Source organism: Amphiura filiformis, chromosome 9 (assembly GCF_039555335.1).
Source record: "Amphiura filiformis chromosome 9, Afil_fr2py, whole genome shotgun sequence".
Lineage (NCBI taxonomy): Eukaryota > Metazoa > Echinodermata > Ophiuroidea > Amphilepidida > Amphiuridae > Amphiura > Amphiura filiformis.
In genome coordinates this window covers 52,836,757-52,860,236 of record NC_092636.1, presented here as the reverse complement: position 1 = coordinate 52,860,236, position 23,480 = coordinate 52,836,757, and the positions used below count along the sequence as shown (strand labels likewise).

At 38.5% G+C, this 23,480-nt stretch overlaps 1 protein-coding gene across 2 annotated transcripts; it reads left to right on the top strand.

Moving 5' to 3' along the window:
* The first annotated feature begins 207 nt into the window (after positions 1-207).
* On the top strand, positions 208-22,730 carry LOC140161154 (microsomal glutathione S-transferase 2-like). 2 transcript variants are annotated; one of them, XM_072184586.1, is made up of 6 exons: positions 208-263; positions 1,546-1,617; positions 15,937-16,036; positions 19,470-19,540; positions 21,379-21,460; positions 22,471-22,730. In XM_072184586.1, exons 2-6 carry the CDS (start codon positions 1,548-1,550, stop codon positions 22,613-22,615), a joined length of 468 nt encoding a protein of 155 aa, XP_072040687.1. In that variant the 5' UTR covers positions 208-263; positions 1,546-1,547; the 3' UTR covers positions 22,616-22,730. The 2 variants fall into 2 exon arrangements, with proteins under 2 accessions (XP_072040687.1, XP_072040686.1); XM_072184585.1 differs by lacking the exon at positions 208-263 and having other exon boundaries at positions 1,470-1,617.
* The last annotated feature ends 750 nt before the right edge of the window (positions 22,731-23,480 follow it).

The window sequence follows — 23,480 nt, the reverse complement described above, 5'->3', positions numbered from 1 at the left end:
AAAAATGGAAGAGAGAGAGAGAGAGAGTGAGAGATGTCTACATAAATTCTTAAATATACATGAAAATAAAAACTCTACTTTGTATGGGGAAAACTTATGTTTGAATTATTTAATAATGATACAAAAAAAAAAAAATAAATAACTAAATAAATAAAACACTATAAAATATAGCTCATATTTTATATATTTGGTCATATGTGCCCTGAAAGGTAAACAAACTTAATTGGGGCGGTGTGTCAGTTCATGCATGTAAAAATAATTTGGTAATTTACTTCTTGATCATTGTTGTGTAACTTGTTTATTTATTTATTTATTTATTTATTTATAACATTTGGCACAAGGCCAGGCAGATCCAATATTGATTACGGTACACAATAAATTGAAGGATTGCCCTTACATTAAAATCAGAAACATTACCAGAATCAATACAGAATAAAATAAAACAAAACATAAATTAAGTGAACTGCATGGTTAGAGGAGGGACTGGATGGCCAATTTGAAGGCCTGGACTGGAGGGAAGGAGCATTGACAATAGCTTCAGGGAGATAATTCCAGATGGAGGAGGCAAACGGATAAAATGATCTCTGGGACAATGAAAGCCGGCGGAAAGGAACTTGAACAGCGCAGGAATTGAGGTTCCGTAGACCAGGTCTGGGATGAGGCTGGAAAGGGTTGGGAGAAGAACAAAGATTGGCAAAGATTTTAAATAAGTGACACAGAGAAGCAACATCACGACGCTTACTAAGAAAAGGCAGGTCGGAATCCAATAGAAGGTCCTCATGGGAGAGGTTCCAAGACTGAAGAATGACACGACAGGCGAATCTTTGGGTAGACTCAAGACGGTTGGTAAGGGTTATGTTAAGAGGAAGTAGTACAATCATACCCCAGAATGGGGCGAACCAAGGCCAAGTACAAAGAACGACGGATGCTGAAGGGGGCTGATTGGAAGGATCTATGAATGAAGCCGATGATTTTGCGAGCTTTTCTGCATATGTTATCAATGTGAAGATTCCAGGAAAGCTGGTCAGACAGCCAGACACCAAGAAATTTCGCAGATGACACAAGTTCAATAGGCAGGCTGTTAAGAGTGAGATTGAGATCCGGAAAAGGGTCCTTCTTAGTGGAAATGACCATGACTTTTGTTTTGGAGGAATTGACAGAAAGGTGATTAAGGGAGAACCAAGAATGGATGGAATCAATGTCGGATTGGAAATCAACCAAGTCATCAGGAGCAGAGATAGGCTTGAAGAGAGTAGTATCGTCTGCATAAAGAACAAGAGAACTGTTTAAAGAAAAGGAAGAAAGACACAAGTCATTAACATAGACAAGAACAATTGTGTTCCATTCTATCTCACATCTGATACATGAAAGGCTATATTAAAGAAGCCCCCGGACCATGTGTTTGCTGTCAACTGCTGAACTAATTTGCAAATTGCAGAGAGTGCAAGTCCAAGTGTGCACTACACTGCCCGGTACACTGTCAGTGTAAATTTAATATCAAAATTCAAGTGAATAAATCAGCAATATAATTTATTTTATTTGCAGCCATGGCATTATCTAAAATGGATGATTACATAATTCCAGCTGCAGTTACATCTTTGGCCTCATATCAGTATGGTAAGTAAACAGTTCCTTGAGAGTCTTGGCCATAAATTTGCTCACCGATAGCTTCACATTCGAGGCTAGAGACCAAGGGTGAAAATAAGTGGGAGACGGGAGCCGTTTAGCCCCCAGCAAACCCTGAAATGGCCCCTGGACCCATCTAAATTTAAGCTGACCAGGGGACTCAACACTTTTGTTCAGAAACTGGCCCCTGGTCACTATGTAAATATTGAAGCTGTAGGTTGATTTACGATGACTATTTAAAACATGGTTAGTAGACGATATTAATACACGTAGACGAATTCACACAGACATTTATAACAGTTCCAAGCCTCGGACAGCCAAACGGCCGTCTTTTATTTCTTCAGCAAGCCATCTTAATAGTATTCTTACACAGGTAGATAAATGTTACTCCGTAAAAGAACTGACCAAGATCTGGGGAGACAACTCCCCTTATATAGTTTTGCCCGCATTCCTTTCCAGAACCTATTGTTCTGGTCAGGATGCGGGTGTGAAATGTCTTGGGGGCTTTTGGTATTATTAATGGTTTTTAAGGGAAAATACAATAGAAATGAGGATCATGTTTTGACAACCCGATTGTGTTGTCCAAACATGATCGCAATAATTACAAAGGGGGATGAGGTAAGTCACAAGACTGTGTTTGTATAACTGAACTCGTTTATACAAACACAGCCTTGAGTAAACTAAAGAGAGTAATTAAATGGGGTAACTTCGGCAGGATAAGAGACATTATGTTTACTTTAACACTTAAAGATCCTGGCGATTGAGACTTAATGTCTGTTAAGTGATGGGTGTTGGTAGGTATTGTTGACATAAAACATGTTAACATATTAATAATATTTGGATAGTCACTCGTTATGGGATTAGGTAATAATACTATTTTGGTAGGTTTGTTCCTCTTACATTCACATCCCCCCTTGGAAAAGTAACGCTCCCGCGTTATGAACTTGAACTGACAGTAGTGGATATCCACTAATATAAGTTCGTTCGGTGGGAGGTGCTTTTGGGGACATGAATGTAAGTAGATAAGTTTGGGATTGAACAACAAAAAAAAATGAATTTGAAATGGGCTGGGGTGGTACCGAGGAATGGAAAAGGTATAACATACTAGTACATATATACATATTTATACAATTATAATGAACAAGCATTTGTATGGACGTAACGAATTTGTCATGTGGGATGAACAGAAGGAGGAACATGAACATGTAAATTCGAGTCAAACGTGAGGTAGTTTCGGTTATAGTTCTAGTACAATGTACATGTACCTCCTGTTCATTCCATTTTACATACACGAAGATTATAAATAATATGAATGAAATTTACATAACATAAATAGTTGACTAGCTACACAAGTAATTGATGAATCATTTGGTTTTCATAACTTCAGTATTGCTTGGTACCTGTTTGTTGGCCCACAAGAGCATGTATGCTCATTATGTGCATTGGCATGATGCGGGGACCTGAGACGGGTGCCAAGCCATTACTGATAAGTCGATTACTCTAGCCGTGTTTGCGCAGAACCTGTATAATTCTAGTGTTTGTTTTGGTTTATCTTTGAATATACTAATATCAACTTTTTGGTTGCTGGTAGTGGTAGTTTACACTAGGATGTGTAAACATGCTTATAAATATAATTGGTTTGTAACGGTTTTGCGATTCACTGATAGGGTATCTATTACTATAAAGAAAATACAGAGATTTGTAATTAATGTGGTGGTGTTGTTTTAATGTTGTGTGTGATTTTGTGATTGAATATTATGACGCCATGATGCTGAGAATTTGGTTAATTAAATGATTTGGAAATGGGGATGCCTTAAGCGTCAAACTTTCCGTATCACCCTGTGGACCCAGTTTGACTGAGCGGCTTATCACATCACTCTGTTAAGGGATTGTCCAGCTGGTATATCCGAATGATGCTTTACCTAGTCTCCATGGAGTACTACCAGATCGGTGCGCTTACAAACTCCGTGTTTTTACTTCTTAAGAAGAGCTAAATAAAATTAAATAAATATATTGGGCTGTATATGCAGTCAAAGCAGGAGCTCATGTAACGGTAGGTGCCTTGTCGCGTTTACCCGCCTCATTTGTGGGGAGGGATCATGGCTAAGGTATATGAAAATGAAGGTACAGTATAAAATCATAGATTGTGAAAACATAATATGATAAAATAAGATTTCAAAATTTTGCGATCATGGCGTGTGTGTGTGTGGGTGGGGGTGTGTTAATGATTGCTATGTATCTGTATTTTTATATTAATTCACACTTTTGTTATGACATAGGAATGTATATATATAATATCTTCACACACAAGTTAGTAAAATGTTTGTACAAATTCATCTGAGGTAGATTTTAAATATGCACCGTTATAGTTGTAAAGTACTTTACATACAATATAGTGAATAAATATATTTGAATTTGGTTACACATAAAGATTTAGTACACATATGTGTTCTTTTAAGATTAAACCTTTTTGTCATAATCACACACAATATTGAAAGGTACAAATTTTTCTGAGGTAGATTGGATATAGATGTACTGTTAATGTTTTAACTAAACTACTTCACACACAAAATACTTAAGGTACACATATTTATTATAGATGTACTTGCATAGACTCATAGATGAGATTCTCACACACAATCACGTTAAAAGTATTTACAATAATTTGGTGGCTGTTTTGAGATTTATTTGTTTGGTAAGTCCGAAAGTTTTAATTTGAGTGGTATAGTATAGATCCTGTTGAATAGATGTAAATGAAGGGGGAAGGACGGAGTTAATATTGAATTGGTATCATTGTTGAATCATTTATACCTTCATTTATCTGACTTGTTTCGTTTACATATACTTATTTTTCCTTTTGGGTAGGGATGGGTTGATATGACTTAAACAAAGTGGGTTATAGTGTGAAATCACTCAAGGGTAGGTTGGTTGGTATTTGGAGGGTCAGTGTTGTTAGTGTCAGTCTCTTGGTTGAGTGTGGGTTCGGGACTGGCTGGGGGTTGGGGACTGGCTGGGGACATGGGATTCTGACCGCACTGGATGCAGATTGTGGTGAATCCAAAGAGTGTGGGTTCAGAATGAAACGTTTCCCAGCACTGTAAATGTACTGGGTAAGCGCAACATGGGAGTACAAATTTTCGTCTGGCTGGAGGGTCCATTTCTCCTTGGTGGGAGCAGATTGCGCACATGAACTGATTTTGCGCCAGACGAGCTTGTTCTTGTAGTTCTGTGTCGTGAAGGTTGGTTATTGATGTAATCCAAAGGTAAAGGGGGGGCATATCGATTGGTGAGGGTGGGGGCAACTGCCAATGCTGGTTGGTTGGTGGGTGGGTAGTGTTGGGTGGTAATACAAGGAAGGGTGTTCGTTGGGGAAATGCGTGCGGGTTTATTATTAAATCGAATATGGCTTCTGTGTCCGGGAAAAGGTCAGGGTAGAGATTGAGGGGTAGAGGGACCGGAGATGGTCGATTGCTATTTTTAGTGGGGTGGTATATCTATGATGTTGGCGGGTGGTTTTCTGCATGTCTGTCTAGCGATTGCTGCTAGTGTTGAAGGGGCATTAACCAGGGTCATCCGTTTTATGAGTTTGTTTGCCCATACAAAACGTAAACAATTGGAATCTAAAAAATTGGCTACATCGAGGATATCGTGGGCGGGGACTTCTGTAAGTTCGGAGTCTGCTGGTTGGTTTTGGGCGTATTTTGCAAGGAAATGGAGGCAGCGGACGAGGGAGTAAGCTCGTAAGGGTAGGGGACTATATTCTCGGGCAAAGTATAATGGGGCATCAGGGGTCCTATCTAGGGCTGGTGAAGGTGGGGGATTGTTGGTGTCCGGTTCTACTGGGAATTTGAGGTCTACACGCAAGGTGTGTGCCTCGATGGACGATTGACATGTAGGTGTTGGTTTGTGGATGCAGGTAGTATTACGTTCCACGGACGGTAATGTTTTCTGGAACCATCTTCGGATGTAGATCGAATATTTCGATAATAGGGCAATAGCCGTAATTGTAAATGGGACTGATTTGTAAGTTGTATCCATGATAGAAAGAAACAGGCCGTTTAGCCGTTGAGGTTGGGGGGTTATTGTTAGTCATGATGGACATACATGTAAATAAAAGAATGTAAAAAAACAATAACAGATATTTGTAACATCAAAACAAAATGATTGCACAGGGTCGCTGGTTTGAGATACATAGCTATGATGTAAATAAAAAAAAACATGTCATTATAGCCTGGAGTACGCGCAAAGTGAAAGGTGCTGTGACGTTTCGTCGTTAAGTAAATATGGATGTTTGCCCACATTAATTTGTATGAAATGTGCTTCACTTTATTTTGTTTAATGTGGGTGTCCATTTGTTTTTCTTTCTTTTGTTTTGAAAGGTCGCAATAGCTTATTAAAGTTTGTGCGTACTACATGTAAGTGTATCTCAAACCAGGGAAGTGTGATTATGTGTTCGTGCATGATTGATACAAAGGTATAAATGGTGATCATTGTGTGGCCTAGATGTGTATCGAAATGCAAGTACATGTGGTAAAATGTTCAGCCTAGGCGTGGAATATTATGTATTATTTGGCCTAATAAGCTGGTACATCTTAGAAACCTAATATACATATAGATATTGGATTACATAAAAGACTAAACATATTAAACGGAGATACATACAGTAAATAACACATGTAAATACAGACATAAAATTAAAAAAAAACATACATATACATAAAATTGTAAATCATCCTGCAGGGTCTTAATATACGACTGGTTCATGTGAATAAATACATAATGCATGGTATCAATAATGACATATTGGGTATTGATTACAAAGGTAAATATTTGAGGATCAGCAAGAGGTTTATATTGCGTTGACATATATTGTAGGTTTTATTGATAGAGTACGTAATCATTTAATTTTGTAGGGAGCATACGCCTACGACCTGTTCTGGATGGAGTGAGTTCGGGATTTGGTGAGTTTGATAATTGCGAGTTGGGAGTCGCGGATGCATCAGTTAAAGTGGCAGTAGGCGCAAGTGATGTCGCGCGCAGCGTGACTGTTGGCGGGGGAGGGTCTAAACTGGGGGTTGGCGTGGATTGATGGGGGTTTAAGTTAGTGGGAATGTCATGTGAAACTGTTGGGGGGTAATATGGTTTTAACTTGTCATAATGTACTGTCGTGGGGCGTGCGGATGCTGACATGTGGTTAATTATTCTGTAATTTCTGCCATCTTCTGTTCTATCGATTACTTTAAAGGGGCCTAGCCAACGTGGCGTTAATTTTGTGGGTCTCCTCTCATTGCGTAACATGACCAAATCCAATCGTTCATATGGGGTAAATCTGGTTGATCTATCATAATAGTGGGCTTGTGATTGTTTACTTGTTGCAGAATGTGACTGAACTAGTTCATAAGCGGTACGCAAACGTGTTTGTAAATTGTTGAGATACCTATGATGATCATCGGGTAAATGTACTTGGGTGTCATTTGAGTCATCAATATTACCTAAAAGGATGTGTATAGGTAGTAACGGTTCCTCACCTTTTTCGAGTGAATACGGGGAGAATCCTGTTGTTGAGTGAACTGTGGCGTTATAACAAAGTTTAACTTGCCCGAGTATGTCTATCCATGAATGTAAGTCTAGTCCATTTGCTTCTAAACGTCTAGTCAGTTGGTCTTTGAGAGTTTTATGAAAACGTTCAACTTGACCATTGCAATTAGGCCTATAACTAGTTGTGCGCGTTTTTATTACACCTGATTGTTTCAATAGTGACTGAAATACGCGTGATTCGAAAGCAGCGCCTCGATCTGAATGGATACTAATTGGTAGACCATGATTTGGTACATAATGGTCAAATAAAGCTTCTATAACTGATATGGCTGTCTGATTTTTCATTGGGTACAATTCGATATATTTTGTGAATAAATCGGTTACCGTGAGAATACAGCAATGGCCGGATGGTGTCACAGGCATATCAGTTATGTCAATTGCAATATGGCTTCGCCTTGGTTTCTGTATTGGGCGCAGTGGCGCTTTCATGGTGGGGACAGGGTTTGCATGTTTCTGACATGCTTCACATGTAGTGCAATAATCATATATGTCATCTGCCATGCGTGGCCAATAGCAGCACGAGCTTGCAATTTGTAGCGCTTTTTGCGTCGATGCGTGTCCAGAAAGAGGTGTGCCATGTAATTGACCTAATACTGTTGGTACGTGTTGTTCTGGAATTATGACTTGCATAATGGGTTCAACATATTGTGGGTTGTTATATTTCTTATATAGAAGTTTATTTGGGGCAATTGTTAAATGTTTGCGCTGTTTCCAAAGTCCTAATAGATACTGATCCTTCTGTTTGGGTAGTCTTGGTTTGTTGTCATGTAGCCATGAAATTGCTGTTCTGATATGTGGGTCAGCCTGTTGTAATTCATATATGTCGTCTTCGTAAAAAGAGAGAATGTTTTCTGGTGAGTTGTCGGCATTTGGAGTTTCGTCACCATCTGGACCTGGAATGTCTTGGTTATTCATATTATTTGTGGTGTCATGGTCAATCACGAATATGTCTTGTACTGGTAGCTCGTTGTTACCGGTTTCAGCGTCGGAGTAGGGATAGCGGCTGAGGCTATCTGCATTTGTATGCTTAGATCCAGACTTGTGTATGATAGTGAAGTCTAGAGGGTCTAATTCTAATGCCCATCTTGTGCGTTTGCCTGTTAGGTCAGAGGTCAAATCTAATTTGCGTAATGCTAAAAGTGGTCGGTGGTCAGTAATGATAGTGAATGTCGATTCTCTGAGGTAATGTCTGAACCTACGTATGGATGCTACAATGGCATAGAATTCTCTGTCAAAGGTGGACCATTTGCGCTCTGTTTTAGAGAGAGAAGCTGAAAAATATGCAACAACATGCTCTTTGCCGTTGAGGTCACGTTGTGCTAGTACGCTACCTATGCTGGTGTTTGAAGCATCGGTATACAAAGTCCAAGGCAGAGAGAAGTCAGGATGTGAGACGATGGGTGACGACGTCAAAGCCGTCTTGAGGGTGGTGAAAGCTTTCTCACATTCATCATCCCAAATGAAGGGTATATCTTTCTGAGTTAATTTGTTTAGTGGATTGGCAATTTCACTGAAACTCTTGATAAAACGTCTATAATAAGATCCTAGTGAACAAAATCCACGTACTTGGGTTGCGTTTGTGGGGCGTGGCCAGTCTTTGACCTTTTGAATGTTACGGGGGTCAGGTGAGCATCCTTGACCTGAGATCACGTGACCTAAGAAGTGAACTTCTTTGCTGAAAAATGTGCATTTCTTGGGGTTTAGTTTAAGGCCTGCTGCTTGTAAACGTTCAAAGACTTCTCGGAGGTTCGATAATTTTTCTTCAAATGTACGTCCAAAACAGCAAATGTCGTCTAAGTAGCAGACGACCTTTGACCATCTTATACCTCGGAAGACCTTCTCGATTAGGCGCTGAAACGACTGACCAGCGTTACAAAGGCCAAAGGGCATGACCTTCCACTGGTAGAGGTTGACCCCAGTCGTAAACGCAGTCTTCGGACGATCCTGGGGGGTCATTGGTATCTGATGGTATCCAGAGGACAGATCCATGCAACTGAAAAATTTATTTCCGCCTAAACTCTCAATTGTTTCTTCCAAAGAGGGGACAGGGTGCGAATCTTTCTTTGTGGATCGATTTACGGCTCTATAATCTAAAACGAGCCTGTAGGTAGGGGGTTCATTGCCAATTGGTTTCTTTTTAACTAATATTACTGGAGATGACCAGGGACTATCACTGGTCTCAATCAAGTCTTGCTCTAGAAGTTTATTACACTGCCTATCGATTTCAGCTCTGATTTTTGGTGAGTTTCTATATGCTCGTTGTTTGACTGGGGGATTATCCCCTGTATCAATAGAATGTGTAGTTAGGTCTGTTTGACCATAGGGGTGCTCCTCTGTAGAAAACACGTCAGCATACTCAAGAAGTAAAGATTGAACTTGTTGTTTTTGAGTCTTGGTCAGGTCCGTATGTGACAAGTCAAATATGGGGCTTTGTTTGTTAACTTTGTTTGCAGTTGGCACTTGGTCTGACATTTGGTTATTAGCTGTTAGGATTTGAAAATATCCAACGGGGATATTTGCGCATGGGTACAATTTGCCTATAATAGTGCCCAATTGTAATTCAATAGGTTGATCTGTAAAGTTTGCTATGTTGACAGGGACTTCATTGTTTACTGATTTGACGACGCTGTGTGCTATTTGAACAAAATCATTATCTAGTTTGGTGGCTTCAAAAACTGAATCATAGCCTGTGAAATGTTCTCTAGCGCTACTGAGGTGATCAATATTCAGAAATCCTTGAACAATAGTTTCAGATCTTGCTGGGAGTATTACATTGGTAGGTAGAAAAACTTTGCAAGGTTCAGGTATAAGGTCTCTTTTTCTTAAGAGTGGGATTTGGTGCTGTTGACAACGGAGGTTACCGTGTTTGAAATGGATTGAAATATCATGTTTTGATAGAAAATCTAGCCCGAGGAGGATGGGTTTCATCCTGCCCTGTGGCGAAATTACATGAAAAATATGCCGCATAGTAGTATTGTTAATTGACAATGATAATTGAACAGATCCTAACAACTTTAATGGTGTGCCTGTCACTGTAACTAAAGTAATATTAGGTGTACCGATGAAGACGGGGTTATTTTGTGTCAGGTAAAGTAAGGTGTCATGCCTGATTAGGCTGGCCCCGGAACCTGTATCAAGATATGTATGAACATTATGGCCATTAATTTTGGTGATAATGGTTTGAGAAAATTCATTTACTGAAGTATCTGCGTGTAGTTCATTGAATTCTACATTTACCTGGGTCACATGACTGTTAGTATGGGGGTTTTGTGAGGCAGGTGGTGATTGACCCACATCACCACCTAGCGACGGTTTCCCTGTAAATTGAAAGTTACTCTACGGTCGCGTTGTGGTGACTGTGATGGGGAACGGCCCTGCGAGGGTGAACGGTTTGGGTAAGGACTATTATAGCGCCTAAAATTACCCTGAGGCCTACGGTCACCTGAAAATGACCTATCTGGTCGGCCGTTGTACGCGCTGCGATCTCGGTTGAATGAGGGCGAGCTCCTATTGCGCGTGTCTTGACGCCACGGTGGGGGTCCATTGCCGTTTTGGCGGGGGCGTTCAAAAGAAGATGATCTTGCACGCGAATCACGTGAGCGATCGTAAGACGAGCTAAAATTTCGTGATCTATCATAATTTGGATTGAAATCGCGTGCTCGATCAAAAGACATAGACCTATGTTGGTAGCGAGCGCCGTTGCCGTAATTGTCGCGGCGACGGTCATAGCTACGAGAGCGGTTGTTGTCGCGCCGCTCTGTGGTGTAATCGGGGCGCATGTTTGAAGCGATGCGCTGTAAAGTGTCACCCTGACGCTTTATTTCCTCCAAAATATTCTTTGAATCTGCATTGTTGGAGGTGGAGAGGTTTTTGAATTCCTCCAAAAGTTGTTGTAAGATAGGGTCAGGGTTATTGACGGGTTGAATTAAATCAACTGACTCGATTTGGGCCACAATTGGTACATGGGCAGATGCAGAATCAATGTGTGGAGTGTTTTTATACTCCAATTGGGCTCTTTCGTTGTTTTTGCAAACTCTGATAGCAGTGGCGATGTTTGAACATCATTCTCATGTAATTTTGCTCTGAGAAAGGGGGAGACACCTGCAATCAAACGGCGCAGTGTTTCCTGTTGTTTTTGGGGAACTGAATAATCTGGAAATGCTTGGCTTGTGAGATTTTTCAGTTCCGCGATATAGACTTCAATATTCTCCTCGGGTTTACGAGGTCTGGCTGTCAAAGAGCCTTGAAAAATTCGTATGAAATCTTGGTTATTAAAAACATCGCAAAGATGTTCTTTGCACGCGTCGTAGTCCTCTTTTATGTCTCGGGTAAAGTCTCTGTAGACTTTGTACGCGTTCCCGGCTAATTTTTGGGGAGGATTGATATTAGACGAGTGTTCAGATCGTCATCGTCCTCGGCAAGAGGGCGTATTGAATCTTCGATCCTTGAAAACCAATCGGCGATGTTATCCGATGGTTTACCATGAAATTGGGGTAAATCCAAAGTCATTTGGAATTGGTTTTGCATCGCCATGTTGTATTTTTGTTGACAAAAGTCTAGAAATAAATGTAATGTTTTGAACTGAACTCACCCTTCCGTAACGGGTTGTAGGGTAATAGTAAGGACACTCAAGAGTATACAAAATATTTGCTGAGTGGAGATGCCTGGGGTTAAACACTAGAGCATCAGTGAGAAGTTAAGCTTTTACAAACTAACATATGTAAATAGTAAATAGTTAAAGCAAATAAGCTGAGTGCAGTACAGGCCAATTATGCCTGATTAGCTACTACGAATCCTTCTGAATATACCTCGGCAGGAGAAGTGTATCTGATGGTCAGTGCATACCGTGATTGTGGTAAAGGGGCTAATGTAACACCTCGAATCAGTTGTTGCCACTGGCTAAAAAATTGAATAAGTTCAATAGCCTGTGAAATTGTCAAGTTGTTAAAACGGACTTGAATTGTACTCCTAAAAGTATTTTGGTTGACGGGTACAATGGAGACTGAAAGGAGTGTTGGCTGAAAGTTTTCTGACCACACAGCTGGGATACTTATGTAAATACTCATGCCCAGGGAGATTCAGTAAGATTCTAAGAACTAACGATAATATGCAAAATGTGGAACATGTACAGATTTAAAAAAAAATATATATAGACATGTAACAATAATTGATTGGAAGATGGGTAAAATCGGAAGGTGGAAAAGGGGTAAATAATTATTATATAGATAATTTATTTAATTTTGATCTACAAACACAACGTCTGACCAATTATTATAGGTGATTAGACTATTATCGGACAAAATTGAGAACGTTACACCGTATTCAATAAAAAGTGAAAATGTATTTTGGTGGGTGTCGATATATTTAATGTTAAAAATATGACAACTATTGTTTCTCATTTCCTGAATTATTTGCAAATTTTGGTCGCCCGTTAGATTTTCGAATTTGATCTCGGCTAATATGCAGACAAGTTGTGTATTATGTGAAGATGGTTCTATTGAAACATAAATTATCGTTGGATTAAAGGGGGGTGGCCATGAGGGTGGGATTTGAATGTTAATGCTCATAGCCAATCATTGTGTATTAATGGACGAAATTTGAGTGTGATAAGCAAATTGGAGACTGTGCTGGGGATTAGATCCTGAGTGAGCTACGGGGTGCACCAATGGCCAATTAAAAATGTATTTGGGTTTTGTAGTATTGCTTCTAAAATAAGGTGACAGTGAGAATGGTCTTGTAATTCGTTAAAAACGGCACCAACGACAACGGTATACAATTCAGAAGCGGGGTTTTCGGAAATGGAATACAAAAGAATACGTTGCGGGGTGTACTGGTGTGGCCAAGCGCGGGGGTAAATTAATGTAAATGACATGGAAAACTAAAGAGGGTGTATTTATGATAGTAGTGGTATAATTAATGAGATACAATATAAAAGAAATATTACCTTATCTGGGAGGATTAGATATCACCACATATAAACACAAAATAAACATATAAATTGGAGTGAATACCATACTGAAAGTTCTTACAGGTTGAAGAATAACTCCGGGTAGGATTCCAATGAATAGTGAATAATCTGCACACGTAGTTGTCGACACAGTCCAGTAGAAAATTTCGTCTTCTGAAGAATATGCGACGGTGATCCGAAAGTCAAAATTGAATAGGCGATGAAATGATGCTGAATTAAAATATATAGTGATCCGGGGCGAACTGGAGCTAAAAGTTATCAAAATGGTGATGACATTATATTGTTCCGGTGGTAATCCACAGGTGAAGTGTAAAACATGTCCAAAAGTTATAGCGATGAAAAATATGAGCGTTGATGCGTCGAGGTCCAAAAGTTAAAGCAAATGATGAAACAATAAAGTGACGAAATGGAGACTTCCTTCGGGGCAAATGGTGATGAAAATAAAAGTGATGGTCGAGATGCGCCGGTAATCCAAAAGTTAAATCAGACGATAAAATGAAGAATTGCAAGTATCAAAATGTCCACGGCAGGGTAAAGGCTGACTGGACTGGTTAAACTTCTGTTTCCTGCTCTCCTCCGTTGGCATAAATTAAAACTTGTGCTATGAGTTGCATAAAGTGTGCTTGCCTATAGCGAATTTCTGATTCTGTGATCCATCGGCTGATAAACGCTGTAGTAAGCATGAGAAATGCAAAAGAGATGATGAGCATAAACGCTAGGATAACCAGGGCTGCATCGGTGGCTAGGTGGTACTGATATGACATCAGGTCACAGTCCAAAACAGAGTAGTAGATGCTAGTAGATGTAGAGGCTACGGGACGATTGGTGTGGGAACCAGTGTAAATATTGAAGCTGTAGGTTGATTTACGATGACTATTTAAAACATGGTTAGTAGACGATATTAATACACGTAGACGAATTCACACAGACATTTATAACAGTTCCAAGCCTCGGACAGCCAAACGGCCGTCTTTTATTTCTTCAGCAAGCCATCTTAATAGTATTCTTACACAGGTAGATAAATGTTACTCCGTAAAAGAACTGACCAAGATCTGGGGAGACAACTCCCCTTATATAGTTTTTGCCCGCATTCCTTTCCAGAACCTATTGTTCTGGTCAGGATGCGGGTGTGAAATGTCTTGGGGGCTTTTGGTATTATTAATGGTTTTTAAGGAAAATACAATAGAATGAGGATCATGTTTTGACAACCCGATTGTGTTGTCCAAACATGATCGCAATAATTACAAAGGGGATGAGGTAAACACAAGACTGTGTTTGTATAACTGAACTCGTTTATACAAACACAGCCTTGAGTAAACTAAAGAGAGTAATTAAATGGGGTAACTTCGGCAGGATAAGAGACATTATGTTTACTTTAACACTTAAAGATCCTGGCGATTGAGACTTAATGTCTGTTAAGTGATGGGTGTTGGTAGGTATTGTTGACATAAAACATGTTAACATATTAATAATATTTGGATAGTCACTCGTTATGGGATTAGGTAATAATACTATTTTGGTAGGTTTGTTCCTCTTACAACTATACCCAAAAATTCAATTCCATAGCCATTAATGCATGATGAACTTATCCAGAACAAATATTGGCCCCTTGTTGATTAGAAGTGGCCCCTGGTTCCATGTTGAATGAAGTGAACCAGTCCAGGAGCCCCTGGTTCATCATTTCTTATTTTCACCCTTGCTAGAGACCATTTCATTTGAAACATATATATCCAGCACTGTAAAGGTTCGTTCATACTACGCCGCAATTGCGTTACGATGCGGTGCGGTGCCACATCGCATTGTACTGAAAATACTGCATTTGCGATATCGCAATAAAGTTAAATACATTTAAACTTGGAATTGCGACGAGTTGCGTTGAGTTGCGGCAAAAGTAATTGATATATCGGCATCGCAAAGCAACGCATCGCAAATGCGGTGGTAGTATGAACGAACCTTAAAGCAATGGACGTATAAACACTTTTTGGCCAAGTGAAATAAACAACATCTTCCTGGCCCTCCCTCACCAATTTTTGGAGGTTTTCAAATTTTTTTCTTATTTTCTTATATTTTTGCAGAAACAGTTACTTTTCTGCACAGCCTTTATCATTAAATTGTGATTTTTGTAAAAGTTGTATAATATCTTTTTATCCCCACCTAGAGTACCCCTATCCATCCCTTAAGCCATTCAAAGCATGCATACTTGAATCAGGGCCTGCTTTGAATGACTTTTTGGAAGTGCAAAAATAATAAATGCCCTGCTGTGAATGACTTTTTAAAACCATTTGAAAATGCACACTTTGGGATTTTATTCATTTAAGGGGTACTACACTCCTGTGTTAAATTTGTGACTATTTTCTCAAAAAATAATAGCTAATAATAACACGTACACTGGTAACAAAAGTTATGTATATTATTGGGGCAAGGAATATCCAATTACTACACTGAAATTTCAGTGACTCAATACAAGTGGTTCAGTATATATGATCGGAAATGAGGTACATCCTAGCGGTACCTTATTTCTTATCATAAATAACGAACCGCTTGTTTTGGGTTACTGAAATTCCAGTATAGTAATTGGATTCTTTACCCCTATAATATATAAAAAATTTGTTACCACTATGTTATTAGATTTTGAGAAAAATGCAAAAATAGACACAAATTTATCGAGGGGTGTAGTTATGTAGTACCCTCTTAAAAAAATAAATTTCAAGTTAACACATGACATTTTTTTCTGAATTGTACAGCATACTTCGCCATGCAAGTTGGACAAGTGCGTAGAAAGTTGAAATTTCCTCCACCAAAGACCACAGGAGAACCAGAATTTGAACGAGCACACAGAGCTCAGTAAGTATCAGATTCTACCCAGTAAACTTTGCATATTTAAGGTTTTCCTAAGCTTTTTAAAATTGTTTTATTTAAAAGGCGTCCCGTGAATGTGTGCCAAAAATCGCTCCCCCTCTCAGCTTGCCAAAACCCCTTTCAGCTCGCCAAAAATGTCTTACCCCCCCAATTTTTTTTTTTTTACCCTCCCACCAGGGCTCATAATTATTGCACAGCCTTCTAGTGTGCAAAACAATATGGCTTACACATTTGCCATAAGGTATATATTATACATAACCAGGGCTTGACTTTAACGTTTTTAGCATGTAGCCAGTCGGGTTTGTAACCCTAAAAAGTTACGTGCCTGACAGATATTATTTTTACAATCCCCAACTTTTTTCCAGAAATGATGTACAATAAATGCAAAAAGAAGAAGATTAGACAGGGGCCTCCTGACAAAGACAAAAAGTGCAGCCACCCGCCCCCTTTCCCCAACAAAAAATGAAAGAAAAAAATCAGGAAACACAGGAAGGATAATGGGAAAGGAGAAAAAGGAAGGGGAAGGTAAAAATGTCCATCTTCTGTGCTGCCCGTTTCCCACCACGAAAGTCACCCTTATCATAAGACACATTGTCCAAAAAAACCTTTTTGGTTGAAGCTTGAAGACTTTACATGACTTGTGAAGCTGCTCTAAAAATATTGTATATGTATTATCCCACCGATAACACCGGGTCAACATGATGCAACCAGGATTTTTTTTGTCTCCCTCCCTCCACCAAACAAATGTTTGTTTTGCCCCCCCCCCCACATAATTAATTATGAAGTAAAATGAACTTTGTTTGTTCAACCCATGCAGTCTTACCAGATATGCCTGATGAGTGTCAAAATGCTACAAATCAGTTGGGTGTGTGGTTTTGGAAAGCTACAAGCCCAACAGCAAAAGTACACGCCAAAACGCCATTGGTGTGCGGGCGTGTGTAAAAATCTAGCCCTATACGTAATGCAATGTATATCAGCCATATTGTTTTGTCGCTTATGGAGGGCAAATAATATACCTCCAGCTTGAGTACTACAAAGGTTTATATTGAATTGAAATATGTCGGGTTCATAGTAAAATTTTAAGGAGGTACAATATTTGCCTTCACTGAGTGACACATAAACATGGCAGAGTTGGTACTCAACTAAGTATGCAAATATTTTGTGTAATTATTTGAAATATAATTGTTTGAAAAAATCAATCTATTGCAGTCAAAACTTTCTTTTAATCATGTTTAACATGGAAACTCATCTAACAAAAGGCTGAACAGATACTTTTGCTTTGTCTCCCTACATTGGGAAATTCACTTTGACAGAAACTATGCATAATTTACACACAAATGAAATATTCTGCAAATCCAAAATCAGTTATACTGCTGATGCACTGTGGGTACATCTTGAAGCCAATATAATAATTCTCAGAGGAGGCTTAAAGGCATTCCTACAATGCACTATGATTGGGAAATTTGATCAATATAACCTAATTTTAAAGGCAAAGTCCCCATTGCCACACACACAAAATGGTCATTTTAAAACTGCAGCCAACGAGCTAATAGTTGAGACTTAGGACTGATATTTGATTTTCTTACAGGAAACATTCATATTGTCCCACTGCATTAATTTTATTCCTAAGTCTCGATGTTATGAATGTTAAATAATAGGATGAAAACACCAGATATTTGCACACAATTCCAATGCAAGGCATGATCAACTGTACCATATGTGTACAAAAGCCAGACATACAAGGTCAGAAACCCCATTGGGTTGTGGGAATGTCTTTAAACATCCTCTGAATAATTCTATGCTGTTTCTTTTTCCTTTGCTATTCTTTTTGTACATCTTTATAGTCCAGTCAAAGTGGGTTTTGACTCAACACTATAATTGCAACAGAATTTTTTTCACTCCTATGAATGTCAGAGATGTCCCCTGAACAGCATACAAAAAGTATACTAAAATATACTTGGTGCAAAGGTAGTTTTTGGCGGGAAAAGGTCATACAGGGGTCAAATTTCAAAATTGCTCCAATCATTTTAAAAACTATACCAAATTATTCCTCTAGTCATAAGGATTCAGAAAAAATATAGTTTGCCATACCTGTGATGTACGGTTCGTGAGTTATAGCCGAAAAGGTCAAAGGTCAAATGTTGGGTTCAACAGAGGTCAAAAAACTAAAAATTGTCTGATTTAATCCAAAATGGTCTCAAATTATTCGGCTTGCAAACATAATTCATTTAAAGAATGTTTGCACTGTTTAGGTTGTAAAATTACATGCGTAACATCGAAAACTAGGTCGGGGTCAATAGAGTTCAATGGTCAATGACATCTTATACCCTGCTACCTAGGTAACGAAGCATCCAAGATATGGCAAACTATTCTTATTTTGGAGTGTTTTTAAAGGACGAACACTTTGAGACCATTTTTAAAGAGATCAGAGCATTTTTTCGAAGTTGACCCACGTGGAGCCCAAAATTTGACCTTTGACCTTTTTGCTTATAACTTGAGAATGGTACATCACAGATATGACAAACTATACTTTTTCTGAATCCTTATGACTAGATGAATGCTTTGGTATAGTTTTTAAAAAGATTAAAGCAATTTTGAAATTTGACCCCTGTATGACCTTTTCCCACCAAAAAATACCTTTCCACCAAGTATATTTTGGTATATTTTTGGTATGATGTTCAGGGGACATCTCTAAAATGTATAAAAGTGAAAAAAATTCTGTTGCAATTAGTTGTGGGTGACACCACTAATTTGATTAGATTGACTGGACTATTATTGCATGATTTGTACTTTATTGGGGACTCATATTGCAGGATATATAACCCACCATAGGGGCGGGGGCACTCAATTTTCACAGTGTACACATGCATGACCAGAAAAACATGAATTAAGGGTCCTTTTCAGAGAATGAACATAAATAGTGTGAATCCTGTTTAAGGGGTCAAAAACACCTCGAGTGTTTTCAGTGAAAAAGGGTTGTTTTTAAATATGTGTTTAGGGGTCATTTTGTTTCTTTGTTTTATTTGCATTTTATTTTTGGTACCTAAGTGCTTTTTTTCCTAAAGTTTGTGTTTCTGATTTGCATCAGGAACATCACCCAAACATTAATATTAGAAAATTATATACATAAACATGTACCGGTACTATAATTAATGGGTGTTACCTTTCAGATAAAATCCTATTTAAGGGTTATATCTTACAGATACAATCCTGGGTAAAATTGTTGCAAAATGCACTAAATTCCTGGTTTTAGGGGTTTTTTTTTGCTCAAAAGGACAAATTCTGTTTATGGTATGTTTTGAAAATCTCTGGTCACTGTGAAACTTGAGTGGTCCCCTCAGGAAAACCGTAACTAAATTAACATGAGTCCTAAAACTAACAGGTTTGTTTACTACTGAATTGTCTATATTTTTCACAGGCAAAATGCAGTTGAGTTTGCACCAATATTCTTTCCAATATATTGGGTTTCTTGCTTTTTCTTTCACCCAGGTAAGTTCTTGATAATGAATAGGACTGGAAAAAGTGTATAAATCTCCAGGAAAATAAAAACAAGTTTCAATCTGAGATAAAAACGTAATTTAGGTGAATACCAGAAGGGTAATGCAAAACCATTGACTTCTCTCTTTAAGGGAGTACTACACCCCCTGGCCAATTTTGTGTCTATTTTTGCATTTTTCTGCAAAATTATAGTGCATTGGTGACAAGTAAGATATTTATATTATAGGGGCAAGAACTACAAATACTGCACTGAAAATTCAGCAACTCAAGGCAAGTAGTTATTGATTTTATATTGATCAAATATTGTTTTTCCTTCATTTTTGACTGTAACTCCACAACTGTTGTCTGTGCTGAAATTAAATTTCCAGTGCAGTTGAGTTGTAGTCCTTCCCCCTATGATATACATATCTTACTTGTCACAAATGCGCTATAATTTTTGAGAAAGCTGCAAAATTAGGCACAAGATTGGGCAGGGGTGTAGTACCCCCTTAATGTAAAAATAGTGCATGCTGGATAGCTTTACATTCAAAGCTATAGGCCCAAACTATTGTTTTTTTAGTAGATCAGTGGAGACATTTTTTACAACGCAATATTACATAATGTGACGTACTATGATTGGGATTTATAAGCAAACCATGGATAACAAGAGAACAACTTAGGCCAAGTAAAATAAATAACATGTATACTATGATCAGCTCTTAATAGGCGGGAATTATTCGTTTTTTGTTACTGCACGAGTCAATAAAGTTCCAACTTACGTACACGTAAATTCACAAAAGCATGCGTCATTCACGCAAAATGCAAAGCGCAATTCGCGTAGGTGCTGCGCCTAGCTGTGTGTACGCCATTCTGTATCAAGCCATGATGTTATGAGTCCAGCCTATTAAGAGCTGATCAGAGTATATATATCGTCTGGACTCTCAAAAATTGGTGAGTGAGGTCCTTTATATAATAGTATTTGTTGATGTGTTACAAAGTTATAATTCATTTCTGTGTAAAATTGCAATTGCAAAGTCTTTGTTTTTGTCAACACATAAAAACTGGGAAGCCCCAAAAAATAATATTGTTATTATATGGGGTAATAATCTTCACTGAAAGATGGTATTAGTGGTGCAACATATGTATATCTTTCTAAATGCGATTGTGAAGATTATCATTAATCCAGGTAATAACAACTATGAACTTGAGATTATAATATGATCTACTGGACTTACGTTTTGATGAGTGGGAATATTTCACATCCTATCTCGGATGCATCATCAGGCCCACTGATGTTAGCGTGGCAAAAGTGGTTCAGAACATGAAATTAAAGTGTCAAAGCATTAAAAACCGATTGCTATGAAGCTCACATAGCTGGATAACATAGAGATCCACATAAAATAAGTAGGCCTATGGATAAAGGAGGGAGGTTGGACTCAAGGGGTTGGACTGTAAATAGACTATAGTAATCTATTCATACAGATGAGCATAAGAATGTACTGTTGTTTTTCTCATGCAAGGTGGACCAGTTTTTTATTGGTCAATGAACTTTGTCCAAATATATGTGAAGAAATTTCCATTTTTGGATGTTAAAACAGATAGTACCAAAAGACCTTAATTGCTTTGCGGATATACCCCAGATGTCGTCATTTGACACCACACTGATGCGGACATTGTGTAGTGAACATCACTGCTAGCTGCACACTTCAAAGCTGTGAAGTGGGCAAGGGGCTCATCGGTGTGACATCAAATTACGACATCTCAGGTCTACTCGCAAAGGCTTATGGGATTTACCGAAAAGTCAATTAAAACAAATCATTTGACACCTAGACTTGTATTTTTATTTTCAGTGTTAGCATCAATTCCAGGGTGTTTGTATGTAATTGGTAGGCATATGTATTTCAAAGGATACTGTGAAGCTCCAGGGAAAAGGTGAGTTTTAAATAATAGCCTATAGGAACAGACCCTAGAGTTCCTTGGCCAGGGGATGCATCAAGTGTTAAAGAGGTCCATTTATTTAGGAATATATTTTTGGAAGTTGCACTCTCTCACAGTAAAAAATTGAGATATGAGAAGAAAAGTTGTGTGCTGACTATCACTATATTCAAGTGAAGTGTTACAGTGTGATGGGATGGGTGATGTGTGATAGTGATGATGATGTATTGTGACCATGCTGTAACTGTGGAGATGAAACAAGAAGGCTTTTTGTAATGCTTACTTCAATGAATGAATGAATGGAGGAATGAATGAGTGAATGAATGAACGAACGAACGAACGAAAGAAAGAATGCGGTATTGCATATTTGACATGTTTTGACAAATTTCATAGAAAAAAGAGTAAAAAAAGAGTAAAAACCGACCAGTGCCCCCACAATCAGTCCTGGTATGACCCCCCCCCCCCATCAGTTGGCTCACGGTACGTACACCAACTGATAACTGGGTCTAGGGCTATAAATGTTTGCTGGGGTTTCTTTTATACTTTGGACTCACTTCTGGTTTCAATCCCAGTTTGGGATGGAGGCAGCTGTGTCCTTAAACTAGTTCCATGTTTATTGTCCGGACTTTCTCAAAATTTGGTGAGGGAGGCCCTTATTATTTGTTATCAATTTACTATTCATTTCTGTGGAAAATTGCAATTGCAAAGCCTTTTCTCAACACATCATAAAAAATGGGGAGGCCCCTAATATTTTTGTTATTTCCCCAAAGCCCTACCACTAGCTTGAAGAAAGTGTTTGCAATGTGTTTATTAATGATAACCAAGAACTTCTTAATATGTCTTTTCATCACAACAATTTTAGAAACAAAGTAAGGGAGCAAATAAGAAAAAATACAAATATATTTACTTGGCATTATGAGCATTATCTCAAAATGTGAAGATAGTGCTTGCAACTTTAGTGCATCAATTAGAGCATCAACATTTTGTTATTTTTGTATTACATGCAGGTTGTCTGGATTCAAGTTGATCTCCTTCAGTTTACGTGCATTGCTGTTCATGGGGGCGGCAGGGATTGCTACAGCAGCATTGAGACGTTATGCAGATATCAATTTGTACAAATATGTTGCAGAGTACTCCGGTGGATATTTGTAGTAAATCTAAAGAGATACCCAAAGAGTGCCGACTCAAAGTTGCCCTGTGGGTTAATCAGCCATATTGGTTTGTCGCTCATGGAGGGCAAATAGTGTACCTCTGGCATTTTTCAGCAAGAGCATAAAATAAAAAATAATTTGCATCTTTAAACTTGAGAGTTACCAAGGTTTTACACTCAGCACTTGGTGCACATTTTTGGCACAGTGGTTTACATGCAGAACGGAAACAGCCGTGACTTCTGAGTCAAAGGAGGTACACAATTTTGGCCTTCGTGAGGGACATGCAAATATGGAGGAGTCATTACTCTTTGGTTTTACTTTATTGAGTCAATCAAAAAGGAAAAAGATTGGTGTGTACCTAATCATGTATATAAAATCATTTTAGTAGTACTTCGATAGTTCATTTGGCTTTCTCAAGAGAGTGACGTCAGTGCATTGCCCAAGTTTGTCTCAGTTACTTCACAGATGTACAGCTCCTGATCTTATGTGTAAATACGCCAGTTCCTTGAGTCAATGCGTTTAATTTTAATACTACACTGGAGCATGCACTGACATCACTTGAAAGGAAGCCAAATGGACTGTAACAGACAAGAAGTTCAGGTTGATTGTACAAACATGCATATTGGTGGGAGGAACACCTAGTTGTAATTATTATTTCAATTTATAATTTCCAGGGGAAAGAATTAGAGATAACAGTAGTACTTGATATCAGTTCGGCGGTGCTGTGAATTCAAAGACTCCTCTGAATTCACAGACCGTCTATGAATTCAAATACTGCAAGGTGCTTATAAATAAATATAAATAAATTTCGCAATTTATATAGCGCATTTGTCCCAGAGGATTCAAAGCGCTGTAATTTCGCGCGT